The 13,687-nt window shown below is 37.0% G+C and overlaps 1 protein-coding gene across 4 annotated transcripts in view; it reads right to left on the reverse strand.

Moving 5' to 3' along the window:
- The window catches only part of CEP112 (centrosomal protein 112), a 173,669-nt gene that overhangs the window by 98,176 nt on the left and 61,806 nt on the right, over window positions 1–13,687 (reverse strand). For all 4 annotated transcript variants that reach the window (XM_042802635.1, XM_042802634.1, XM_042802636.1 and 1 more), the window contains 2 exons: window positions 8,939–9,074; window positions 5,550–5,657 (listed from right to left, as the gene is read on the reverse strand). In XM_042802635.1, coding sequence (XP_042658569.1) covers window positions 5,550–5,657; window positions 8,939–9,074 — 244 coding nt within the window. The remainder of the gene's footprint in view (window positions 1–5,549; window positions 5,658–8,938; window positions 9,075–13,687) is intronic.

Genomic DNA, 13,687 nt, shown 5'->3' on the forward strand with positions numbered 1-13,687 from the left:
CACATCCAATGTAGAACAAGCTTTTCATCCTCCCCGCTTCCTACCTTGTCACAGCCTCTCACAAATTCTTTTCACGGACAGAACGTAGTTTCCCTGAGGAGCTTCCAAGTCCCATCCCCAAGTCACTGCAGTTTCTCAGCTTAATGCTTATCCCCACTTTTTAGTCTACTCCTTACCTATTCTGTATCTTCCCCTCTCTCTCACGAGGTCACAGCCTTTACACAACTCTTTCATGCACAAACTCTTCTGGCTCCATTTCCCAGAAAGGACATAGAAATTCTCAGTGAGACTCTTCAAAACATTTAGCTGCTGAACTCTTGAATATCTGAATTAAACAATATTTACTACCTAAATACACTGAATTAAACAATATTTACTACCTAAATACACTTGTGTAGATCTTCAAGTGAAAAATATAAAAACACACCCAGGTCACAAATACCTTATCTTCAAGACAAAAAGTACACCCAGGTCAAAAATACCCTACCTCCAGCATTTCAATAAATTATCACTACTATTTTAAGCAAAAGCAAAACATCATCATCACAGCCTTGATCATCCAAACACCGGTGAAATCTCTTGGCACAAAGTTAAACAGCTAAAAATTAGCAGGAGAGATGCCCAACCACTAAATGTCAACCTGAATAATACTTTAGAACATTTTTAAGCAACTGAGAATGAGACTGTGCTTGGAACCTTAATGTTATATGCCACTGCTAGCACTGAATAAGATGTTTGTTTTGAAATATATACACTTACGTATAAAAAAATGGTTATGATTACAAAATTAATTTTACCTGAAATAACCTCACTCTCTTCTTTAATTAACCTCACTAGAAAGTTATAAAAGAAATACAGAAAAGATCTAAAGAATACTCCTCTCCTCCTAAGAATATTTTCCTCTGCTGCAGCACACTGCTAAAATAAGAACAATTTCCCAACACCACCTTGGATATTTGTCCTTGCCGCTGGCAGGTAAGATTACAGCCATACCTTTTTCACTTTTAACCAACTGATTCTGCATTCCTTTACCTCTCTTTCTTTAATATAAAAGGCAAATTTAAGCTCAACCACACCTTGGTCTTGCTCCAGACTTAAAAGTGTAGACTATTTCTCTCATCTCTAACATCATGTCAAAGTGATTTTGTTAAATACTTAGTAAAACATTTCTTAAGTGTCCTGTTTCTTTCCTATTTGGCTAAATAGGACAAGACAATAACTCTAATTATTCCTTCACAAGTTTTACAGAAGTCAGAACCCAACAATAAATGTCACAAGGACGGATTTCCTGAGATACAGGGAGATTCTTCAGCTATCACGTAATAGCTTTCCATTTTGCTATGGAAGCACAAATAGTTATCACTTTAAAATGGAATAAACACTATTAAAGAAAAGACGAAACAAAAAAAAAGACTTATTTATACATTCAGGTTGGCATCTAATCTCAGAAAATATGTCCATAACTCAGCAAGTGATGCCATCCTGATATGATAATGATTCATCAACTTTCACAGTGTGTTCTCAACAGTAGGAAAATGATATTTCAGAACTTTGGTTCTCTTACTAGTCTTGAATCTCAGCTTCTTCACCATCACTTAGTCATAGCACTTCAGCAACTATTTATAGCACAAAAAAATGGGTGTAACAGTGATCATAGTAATTTTTATTATTTCTTTTAATAAAAGGACAAGCTAAATCCATTTAAACATTAAGGTCTCCAAAAAGTTCACTGAAAATGTTCCATCCATGACAATTTAAGAAAATCTGCTTGAAACAAACAGAAGTATGTACTTGATACTGCTGTGAAACGTCCCTGTGTGAAGCTGTGTTCTACCAGAAGAGCTCTGCCATGGTACCACAGCTCACCCCAAGAGACGTGCTCTCAGAAAGTGCCCAAAGAACATGGATATGTGGGGAAAAAAGCAAATTCATTAACTTTTCTGTTGATTTTGCATGCCTAAATTCATTACTGGACAGTTTGGGCACATGCTCTTTCAAACATTTGGGCTTGTGGAAAATTATTTCAGCAGAATCACTTCTCAGGTGTTATGTGCTAAACCGAGGATGTAATTAGAAAGTAGGAAAAAAGAAAAAAAAAGAAAAAAAAAAAAGGGAGGGGGTGCAAAAAAACCAAACAACCTTTTTTCCTGTGCTGACTGTGCCATAAAGCCCAACTATAGATACTGCAACCATTTCAAAGGCAGGAAAGGCTGAGGCCTTCGCTGTGGTGTCCACTGGCTTTGAAGTGCCGAAAGCAGCTGCTCCCAGCAGATAGGAACTGTGGTGCTGCTGGAGTTATTTTTTTCTTCAAAATATACTTTCAAATCTAACAGCTGCAAGTAGAACAAAGTTGAGCTAAAGTATATTTAAAGAAAAAAAAGCCACCACTTTCTCTCTAACAGAGTTCTCAGTGGATACTTCAAAAGAAAGTGGCACTGAATCAGATGAAGCTGGAAGCAGGAGTGACACATGACAGCTGAAACCAAATACTGCACGATCCAAAATTTCTTCTTTGCTTCATCAATGGATTCCAACGTATTTGAAAAGTTAGCAAAATATTAGCTGCCACGCTTTTTTATGTTTTTTTCCCAATTGTTTTTCAAGGAAAAAAATAATTATATATATCAATATGTATCAGGTTATTTATTGATATAAATATCAGATAAATTATCAATATAGATCAGTGTCTAATCTGCAGGCAGAGCAGTCTTTCAGCACCACAACTAACAGCCCATGTTCACACCAGTAATCTCTTTGAAATCAATATTCAAGAAGAGTCCCGTGAAGCACAGACAATCACTCGTATAAAGCAGAGAGGTAAAACCGCAGCTCTCGAGTTCCTACACTTTCAAGATGTTTCTCAGATTGGAGAACTAGATAAACACATCGGTTCACTTGGTTCTTCATTACAAACTTGCTTAAATCTGTGGGCAACTGAATTGTCCAGTATGCTGTCAGCGCTACCTCTGCCACTCACCACGCCAACCTACGCAAAATATATATGGTCAATTTTTCTTCCCTTTGTGTGCAAATTCCATTTGACAATTAGATTCAGACACTTGAGGCAGAACATCTCAAAGCTATTACTACAATTCTTAGGTAGCTAAAGTATCTGTTTTTTCGGTTGGGTGGGTGTATTTCCCGACTGGAAGTCTGCTAAAGCCCTGCTGAAATGCACCACCAATTCTAATTTACTGCTCTATTTAAACAGTATAAATCAGTCTATTCCTCCCCAAGTAACAACCAAAGAAATATGCAGTAAAACAAGTCTGCTTTAAAAATGGGTTAGAAGTTCTGAAGCATAAATAGAGAATAATACAGAGAAACAGAAGCTGGAACTACTGAAAGGAAATTTTAAGAGTGGAAGAACTGAGCTCATACTGCTTTGTGGCTGGGCTGAAGGAGCTTTGTACTGCAGAAATGACAATACAAAAAGAACGTCGTTTCCAATGATAACCCATCGCAATCTGCAGGAAGGGTCACATATTTTTCATGTTCATAAGCCTTCAAAGAACATTCCAAATGAAGTACGAAGAGAAATAAATTTTTAAAAAGGGCATAAACAGGATTCCTCTGAAAATTCTTCTGAGGCTCTCATTGTTTAGCTGTTTAGTGCCGAAACCCCTTCCTTGGGTTTCAATGAAGTTCCATAAAGTCTAGCTGTTCTTACAGTAGAAAATAGCTATCCTAAATAAAAAGTGAAGCAGTAAACATCTCCTTTTAGTAGAAAAGGCTTTCACTGATGCTCACCACAATATCAACTTTGTTACAGAATACCAAAGTAAAAAGATTCACAAAAAAAAAAAAAAAAAATCACAAAAAAAGTTTTAACTATCACATTCATTTCTTGTTTTTTTGGGGGGTTTTTTGATCCAGTCTCCACAAAGTCTGAATATAATAGGCATGATGATACAAGAAAACAAATAAAAATGAAACCATGACACTACTAGACATTATTATTTGCCTCTAATGTGCAAAATCAGCCGAGTATTTGGCAGAAGATTATATCTGTGGCTTGGTAGCTCTTGTCATGTATACTGAAAGAAAAAATTACCATTTGTAGGTAGGAACAGGAACGTCATAACACCTGAAGAACTGCAAGTTAGCGTTTATCTCTATAGATCACGTTCCTAAACCTGGGAATAAAATCTTCGAATAAATGATTACTTTGGGCTTTAAAGATGCACCACAAATTATGAGAACTGTAAAGAAAAAAGCGAACCAACCATGCCACTAAAATGATGTGAACATAAGATTCCATTAAAAATTCCACCTTAAGGTGGATGCCCAACTAACCCCAGCAATTCCCCCCATCCACCCCTCAAGTGTGTCCTTTAATTGACACGTCAAACTTCCTCACCTTTAATGCAAGCATGAAACAAAGCCCCCCAATATCTCTGCGTACCAGACTATTCCTGGATCATTAAATCCAAGAATCATAAATAATATCACCCAGTTAAACAAAACACCTGTGTAGGTGTACCTCACTATTACACAGGACAGCTTCTGACCCTTTGTCAGGTGGCAACCCAATTTGTAATGCTGACAATTGCGAGTGAGGATAAGGAAAATATTTTGATCTGAACCAACAAACTGTCTTCTATTCAGAGCACCATGCACAAAACACACTATTGTTCCTCCCAAGCACAGGCAAAGGTCTCTCAACACCTACCAAAGTGATCTTGTTCCTTAATTACTTGAAAAAGCCCCGTCCAGATGGACCAGAGCAGATCTCGTACCACAAGCCAACTGCAGTATTTCATCCTCTTACCAGCTCAGAAGATAAACAGAAATGAAACTACACTTCCCTGGTGGAAATGTAAACTTATATCCATGCAAAAACATTGATAAGAGAACTTAAAGCTTATGGAATAGCTGTATCATTGCTATAAAGTAATTAAAAATTTTCAATCCTTTAACAGGTGTTACCCAGCAGGCACCACTTTAGTTTCAAGACAAAGTACCACCTTACACAAGTGTCTGATGGGCTGCTTCAGCTGTGTAGATCTCAAGTCTATATCATGCAATAATTTGTCTGTTTCTATTTCTTTTTTTCTGCTTTACACTTCACAACACTACTGAACTCAAGTTTCTTGTCTCCACCCAAATGTTTCCTGAATATTTCCCAACCCTGAAATTACATTACAATAAAGAAAATCACTATCAGTGGGCCAAAACAAGCATTCATCTGCACACTCCCCATGTTAAAAATGATAAGAAGACTAAAATGCTGTTTCTTGACAAGAAGAAAAACAGATAACACATTAAATAATTTCATCTAGCTATTATGAAAATAGGTGTTGCCATCTGTAAGCCTGGGAAACAATTTGACAGTCAGAGGTACAAAGGATTACAATGAGCAGATAAAAATATTTTCTATGTAGACTCTTCCCCCTTCATCCCTCATCATATAAACTCCTCATACCTATAGATTTTGTCTTTGTACAAAGAACAGCAAGAACACAATTAAGCCTGCCACAGGAACTGACCTACACCTGCAAGAACAGATGTCCCTCCTCCCCTCCACCCGAAGGAGCCAACCGACTGACCTGTTGCTCGTATCTTTGCTTGAGCTCTTCCAATTGCCAGGAGAATTCTTTGGATTGCTTTTCCCGGAGCAATTTTGATCTGCTTAGATCTGCTTCAACCTTTTCCATCTACATAGTAAAAGAAAGGGATTTTTTTTTTTTTTTTTTTAAAAAGCATGGCTTGAAACATTCTGATGTTTCCACAGTTGTTCTCAAACCATCAAAGAGGTGAACACTGCTTGCTAAGAATGTTAACAACACTATTTGTACATAGTGAAAATGAATATTCAGTCACTACAGGATTATTAGTTACTTAAAGATATAGTGATTATCTAGACCATGCCACTCCCTGATTACAAAGCATTGGCTCAGTTTTTCACTCAAGTGGTGAGCATCTCATCAAAATTAAGTTAATATTTAAGACTCAAATATATTTCACTCAAAAATATACTGCCTGTGGAAATTCAAGAGAAATGATGTGTGAGTCAGTGCACAATCTACATATTTAAGGTAAGTTCACATTAAATCAGTAAAATAACTTAAAAGAGAATTATTTGGCTGCAAGTAAAGTTCTCTGAAGATAGTCATCACCTGTGAATAATGACTCCCACAGATTCCAGCACATAGCATCAAGGAAGCAATTTCATAACTCAATTAACAAAGGCTTTTGTATCAAAAGCACAACTGTTAGCTGTACATCAGGCATGTTTCCAGGGGAATGAATATTTATATATATAAATATATATATACAAACACACACAGAGTAACACACTGCAGTGCATACTTATCAATTACTTTTAGATCTAGGTCCCAACACAAGCAGTGAATAAATGGTCTCCGTAAAAAAAAAAAAAAAAAAAAAAAAATAGAACAGGGGTTTAGCTGTCAGGAGGACCAGTGCTGCCACAAGTCCATCTGCTGCACTGAAAGAAGAAACACGTGAATTCCTGAAGCACAAGCCAAAATCCTGCCTGGCCTAAGGGAGTGCTCTGTCTTCAACAGATGTCTTCGCCAATCGGCCTGGACATCACGTCTAAGCCAGGGAAAGAAGAGGAAAGGCAGTACTCAGAGTGGGAAAAGCATTTTACTCAAAAACACCGCAGCAAGAGAGGACGATATAGGACTAGAAATAGTTGGCCAGATAGAAAGCGGAAAAATAGAATAGAAAGGAACAAGTTATTCTTCCAGTAGCTCTTGAACCTCACTGCTTCTATCTGCCATTAAGAAAAAGGTCTTCAATGAATAATTTCTTCCACCTCCAAACTTACTCAAATTGCATGTCCATAGCCATATTGCACTCAGCTCAATAAAAAACAGAAAAATAAATGATCTTGTTAAAAATAAAAGTCCTTTACTAAAGGAAAATAATAAAAGCGTTCTAAAAAGTGAAATCGTAAAAACATATGCAAAGATGCTTTAACTCTACTGGCTTTCGTGCTTTATTCGTTAGGTCACATTCATATATTTCCTACAAGTGCAACGAGGGGTCTTGATCATTATTTGCCAAACCCAGGAAACACTAGTTCTAAAGTATCAAGACATAGTCTATGTGTTGCTTCTCTTTTTGCTAATTACTACTAGAGATAATGAAGATCTTAGAGTTAAAAATGTACCACTCATCCATCAAAGGGCATCAGACGACTCTTAATAATCACAAGCCTGACAAAAGAGGAAGCAGATGGCAAAAAAAATATCAGAGCCAAACTAATGAATAAAATATTGATTACAAAAACTGAAAATGCCAGACACCATCCTACTTAAGTCCATAATTAACTATACCATACACCAAAAAATGGTTTTAGAAGCCCAATATTTCTAGCGTAGTTAAAAGTACAGCATTGTTATAAAACAAAAACTGTAGTAGCTGTGATACATTCCTTCTAACCACAAAAAGTAGAATCTTCCAATATGTTACAATCTAATGGGTAGTTTATCTAAACAGTATGTGCATGCAGAAGAATGAGAAAGGACAAAGATATGAAGACAGCTTCAGCAGTGCTGCTGTGATATATTTCCTTGAACCTCAGTTCCTACAGAACAGTACTGTTCAACCATACAATCTGATTTACTATTTCTATATTTTCACATACAAGTAGGGACAGAATAAACCCATGGCTGATTCTTGTAGTATAGCAAAATTTATTTTCAAAATTTCCTGGAAGACAGCAATATTCAAAAAAAAAAAAAAAAAGTCATTTTAAAAAGACAATTGACTAAGTTTGCCAATTCTTTTGTACACTTCTTTGTTTTGGATTGGTTTTGTTTGATGGGTTTAAGTGAATGAAACCATTATTAGTCTTTCTAGACTTAGACTATATCTTTTTTGAAGCATAAATAAGATATTATTTTAAGTCATCATGAAGAAGTTGAAGGAGAGTCTCACAGCACAGAAAACGTCAGAATAAAATTGTAGGATTTGTCGCATTGCCCTCACGGGTCTAGTTTGCTGAACAAACCTTGCATTTATAAGTTTGCCCTTGTTTTTTTAAATTTCTGAATTCACTTATGTGCTGTCTGCATGGGTCTTAAAAATATCAGTAATGCCTTACCTAATTTCTCACTTTTGTTGAAGATTTTCAGAAAAAAGACTTCACGAAAACAACAAAGCAAATTTGTTAAATTATAAGCCAGCATCCTTAGAAACCCATTACAGTATCAGATTGCAGCATCCTACTGTCAACAGCAAGGTTTGGTTATGATAAGTGAGGTTGGAAAACTCAGTATATGGCCAGGTAGAATTAAAAGCATGAAATATGTAGAGAGATTTCAAATCCATGAGCATGTTAGGGAATTACTCCCTTTTTTTCCCCTTCCTTTTGATCGCCTGTCACTTGTTCCTTATTTCATTCATTGTGCTGCATTTGTAAAATCCCAGGGATAATGGTTTAACTATTGTTTGCTCCACAATAAACTTAAGACACTAAAATCTTTTTACATAAAGTCCTCCTATTAATTTTCAGGCACAGAAAAATGTATTTTTCTGTCCTTTGCACATGACTGTCAGCAGCCACAATGGCTCTGCCCCTGTTTAGGCTCAAACTGATTACAAGACCTCATTAACGGAAGACAGAGTCGTTCTGAAAAGAGTAGGAAGAGACATACATTTAAGTAGAAAATTACAAACGTTGTTCCATAGGGGTGTATAAACTAACACTTTATACTCTCCCTCTTGAAAAATCCCTAATCAGTATCATAACTGCAGATATCTTTATAACAATGACAATTCTGGCTTTGTTAGAAAGATGAAACAACCGCTAACATCCCTTTTTGACTTGCTAGCAAAGACACTACATTGTGAAAGATTTTGATGTAGCACTCTCAAGTGAAGCATGTTTCTGGCATTATAAGATCAGAATATGCTATCCTACTGAGACAGAGTTTCAGAAAGGCTGGCATTGTGACCTTCTCACCTGCTGTTTCATTTCAGCATAGACTTTTTCTGAGTTCAGCTCCACCTGCCGCTTAAACTCCTCCAGGGCAGCATCTGCCTGCTGGGCCTGCAGCCTCTGTACCTCTGTCACCCGAGTCAACTGCTCCTCCTTCTCCCTAGAAAGTCACAGAAAATTTTCAGAGTTCAAGTATCAAATAAAAGAACAAGTGTGCTAGTGTAAAAGAGAGGCCTTTAACCCTATCAGTTTAAAATAGTATTCAGATTTCAATTTCCTGTCCCAGCTTCTGCCAAACTTCCCTTAGCAATACTTTGAAGAAGGGAATAGAAGACTAGAGTTATTTTCGTTTTCTCTTATTGAATTTTGCATACCTAAACACAGCATTCATAGCTTCTGACAATACCTCCATCTTCAAAGTCTGTGTTGACATGAATGGTTTACTACCCGCTATATAACCCCCTTTTTTTAAACACCTTTAGAAGTATATTGCCCCCCCAATATTTAAATTCATTCCTTTCAGCATGATCATCTTCTCCCACTAAAAACAAACAAAAAAATTATCCCAGTGCCATCTTTTCTCAGGCAAGATGTAGGATTATTCACTGTTTGACATATATCAAAATGCAAAGCAGGGTAATGCGTGACATATGGTACCTTCTTAATCTATTAGAAACCCATAATGCTGTAATATCTATTCAGCCTTTAAACTAACGACAGATGTTAAATCTTTACGCAGAGATATTTCATATTAACAACCTCTGACATATTTAAAGTTAATACACATATAGAAATCAGTTTGGGTTTCTTAAGACATCATAGTATATCAATAGCAATGTACATATAATACTTTATGTACATGCACATATACACACACATCTAAAAAACAGACACATACACCATATTGACAAATTGCTGACAAAAATTCCAGTGACCTGCAAATATTTCAGAAATTTTGACGTGATTCCTCACATCTAAAACAATCAGGCAGCGTTATTAACTTTCTATTACACATTTCTGTTATCACAGGTCAGTGGAGCTGCCTGACTGTTAAAACACAGGGGAACACAATGGTGGTATCAATGGACAAAGCTGGCTCCACCAGTGGTTTGGAACAGAAGACACATTCAAATAGACCTGTGGTTGACATTTTCATTTTACAGTCAGAGGAAGTACCTCATGATAAATTTCCCATTTTGACAGAAATTATTTCCATATAAAACAAAGAATCTGACACATAAGAGATGGAAAAGACCAGCTAATTCATCTAGTCTGTCACCTTGCCAGCACTGAACTAGCTATTACAGCACTGAGCAAGCCTTTTATAAAGGTCAGGAAGCTGCCAAGCCCAAAGTTACAGTATTCACATCCTTTTCTGTGGTTTTCATACCAGACTTTGACAATGGGACAAAGAACATAATCCTACATCGTCACAAAGCATCTGTTTGCCGTGTAGGAGCGCGGGGTAATTCTATTAGCAAAGAGATCAAAGAGATGCCACAAGTCCTGAATAAGTATATTACTGTTTACTTTTACAGTTTTTTCATTATGCATATTTAAAAAAAAAAAAAATATTTTCGTACCTTACTCACAACTGACGGAATAACTGAGACATAAGGAGACTGCTGTTTTCCTCACAGAAAAAGGAAAATACCTTTCTTACCCAACAGAAACTAAAGCAAAACAGAACAAAATCCTGTATCACATTTTTGGTGATAATTGTTTAGGGATTTTGGTTTTGTGTTCTTAGAAAACTGTGTGCAAATTTTCTTCAAATTTGCTAGAGAGCATCCATCACACCTGCACAGATGTGCTTTATTTCTACTGCCTCAGCAATTCCATTTTCTAAACTCCTTTGTGGGGGGAAGCATATCTGTATAGTAATCTAAGTTACCACATTCTCCATTCATTTACAAGGCAATAAAAATTATACAGCAAAAAAAAACAACACAACCAAAATGAACATTCTTTTCCCCATCTAAATTCAACTGGCAAAAAGACCAGGTAGGATTTAAATTTCTACTACAGAGGACTGAAAAGATCAAAATTTCAAGTACAAAAAACCTCAGACGTTCTCAGAATGGGCACACCAATGATGCCTCCAGAGACAAGAGGGATGTAAACTGTCTGCTGAGTTAGTTATGCATCAGCTCTAGCTGAAAAGGCATTTGGCTCAATTATCCCCCTGAAATCCATATACTAGGGCGGTGTTGAACACAGAAATTTAAGTGAATAGCTGTTTGATACTGAATTATGGTAAGCATGTCATTTCCCTCTCCCAAAACAAAATCTACCAGCAGTTCCAAGGAGAGAATGCCTAAAAGGCTGAACTATCTTCTGCAACCTACACAGAGCTCAGCACCCCGAAAGAGAAGATGGGAGCTGGCAGCAACACGGTTCACCTTGGGGGAAACACTGAGAGAGGAAAAGCTCAACAGCTTCTCTCAAAGATCCTTAATTCAGCTATGGGCACTGGGTAACAAACCTCCCGCCCTGCAAAATACATCTAACACTCCCAACCCACACCAGAAACAAAACCAAAACCCAAGGCTTATTCAAAAATATCCTCACTGATAAATGTCAAGAGACACCGAAACAACATTTTTGGTCCAGTCAGATGGAAATGTAACAAACATAAACGTAAAAGGACAAAATGTCAGTCCTTGCGCTGTTAGTGAGTCTCCAAATTGATGCATTTTCTTCCCGAGGAATATATTTTTATTTTGAAATATTATCATATAAACTTTTAGGAATCTGGTTTTATGCACCTTCCTTTATTTTAAGGACTTTATCCCATGATATCTTATTATAACCAGGAATAAAACTTAATTTTTCAAGGACGCAGTAGCTAGCGCTCTTTAATTTTTGTGCAGTTAGTGTTTGTACAGAAGCTTAGAAAACATGTACAACAATGGATGACGGTTCACAAATACAAGGAAACCTTTACTTTTTTTCCCCCCAAGAGACTGAGCAATGTGCCTTGCATGAGGCACTAAAATATTCACTTTGAAGATTATTTTTTTCAGTTGGACTAGTTGTGGGGCCGAATACAATACAATTACATCACTTAAATCCCCTAAAGCTGAGCTGGCCTGAATATAAAAATAGAGTGAATTTACTCTTTGGCCCCAATTTAAAAAGCAGCAAATTCCTCTTGTTTCAGTGTATAAAGGATATGGCAGCAGAATTAGCAATCTTATACAGCACAAACCGTCTCAGTGAAAGTTAATATGAAGTCCAGAATTACAATTTCAGAAAGCAGCACTCTGAAGTGTACTGATAAATGGAAAATATAAACATCTTACATACTCCTCCTTCATGCTTAATCATAAATATTTTCCTTGCTTCGTAAAATGTCTTCCAAGAGGTAACAACTAAACGCAGTAATACATTACAGCATTACAAATCAAGTTAATGAAACACAAGGCAATTCAGTGATTTACAGGAAAGGTTAAATAAACTCAAGATGTCCCAGCAAATGTGGTACGATCCAGCATTGTCGCCGCAGGGTTCTCACCATTCCCTGTAGGAAAACAAGGGCTGACCAACAGCAAACAAGAGCAGGAGATACACCTGCCTTGGTCTCAGCCTCTTCAATAAAATAAAACATTTTAGACTGCATATAAATATAGACACGCACAAAATGTGCACCTCCACAAGCTACATGTGGACAACTTCTGTGGACAGCGAGTTTCACATCCCATTAGCAAATCCGCACTCCAGCTCCCTGTGCATAGAAGGCTTTTGTTAAACGCCTGGTGTTTTCTTATAAAAATTATACTAGGCTTTAATTCATGAATATGCAAATTCTTTGCCACATTTTCAAATACTGCTGGCAGCAGCGAACAGTTGCTCATGACCAAACAAACCATTGTTTTCCAACTGTAGCGGAGCACAAAAGCAGAGCAAGGCATTTCTTTGGTAAAGATGAATTTAGCCACTTAATAAGCTTCTGAAACTTAGATTCTGATGGACTCCACGAGAGGGAGAGGCTTCATCGCTTGTCTATCACAGGTTAGTATGACTCTAGGTTTATGCCTGTAGATAAAATTCAATCTTGCTCTGTAAGGCTGACATATAGGAATAGCAGAGTAACAGCTGAGCCTTCAGTCCCACTGATGAAGCAGAGATCTTCAAATGGTGATCTGCTCGGAAAGGCCAGGCTCTCCTAATGATCCTGCATGACACACACACGCTGATCCTTTGAATTTAGATTTGCTGTACTTACACAAGTTTTTGCCCATTCCTTCCTTCCCTCCCTGAATGTTAATATTTCTGAGGGAAAATTGCTCCACTACCCACCAAATTGCAAACTATGCACTTGCTGGAAGGCAGCTAAAGAAGGATATTTCTGAGTTTGTTTCAGAACAGCTGTCGTTTTTATTTGTTGACACAAGAAATAAAAAATTGACTCTTACTAACCTGTCTTAAAACAAAATCAGTTATCACCATTTATATAGTCCATTTAGTCTTTAAAACGCCTATATAAACACATGTTCCCAAAGGAGAACACAACTTGCTAGATAATATAATACACAGCATACACAGCTAAAACATAACCTTCATCAAAACATACACACTCTTCCCATGATAAAGCAAAATTTAGTAAATTTACCTTCGTATCTTTTGTATGTAAGCTACAGGCAGGACTACCCATCCAGTACACAGACACATAGCTAAGATTTTGTATACAGAAACGTAAGTGAACCCACAGTCCTGCTCCTGATCCCAGAGACCCTCACATGCAGGTGCCCACACGAATGCAGCAGTTTA

Source organism: Tyto alba, unplaced genomic scaffold (assembly GCF_018691265.1).
Source record: "Tyto alba isolate M040663 unplaced genomic scaffold, T.alba_DEE_v4.0 Super-Scaffold_39, whole genome shotgun sequence".
NCBI lineage: Eukaryota > Metazoa > Chordata > Aves > Strigiformes > Tytonidae > Tyto > Tyto alba.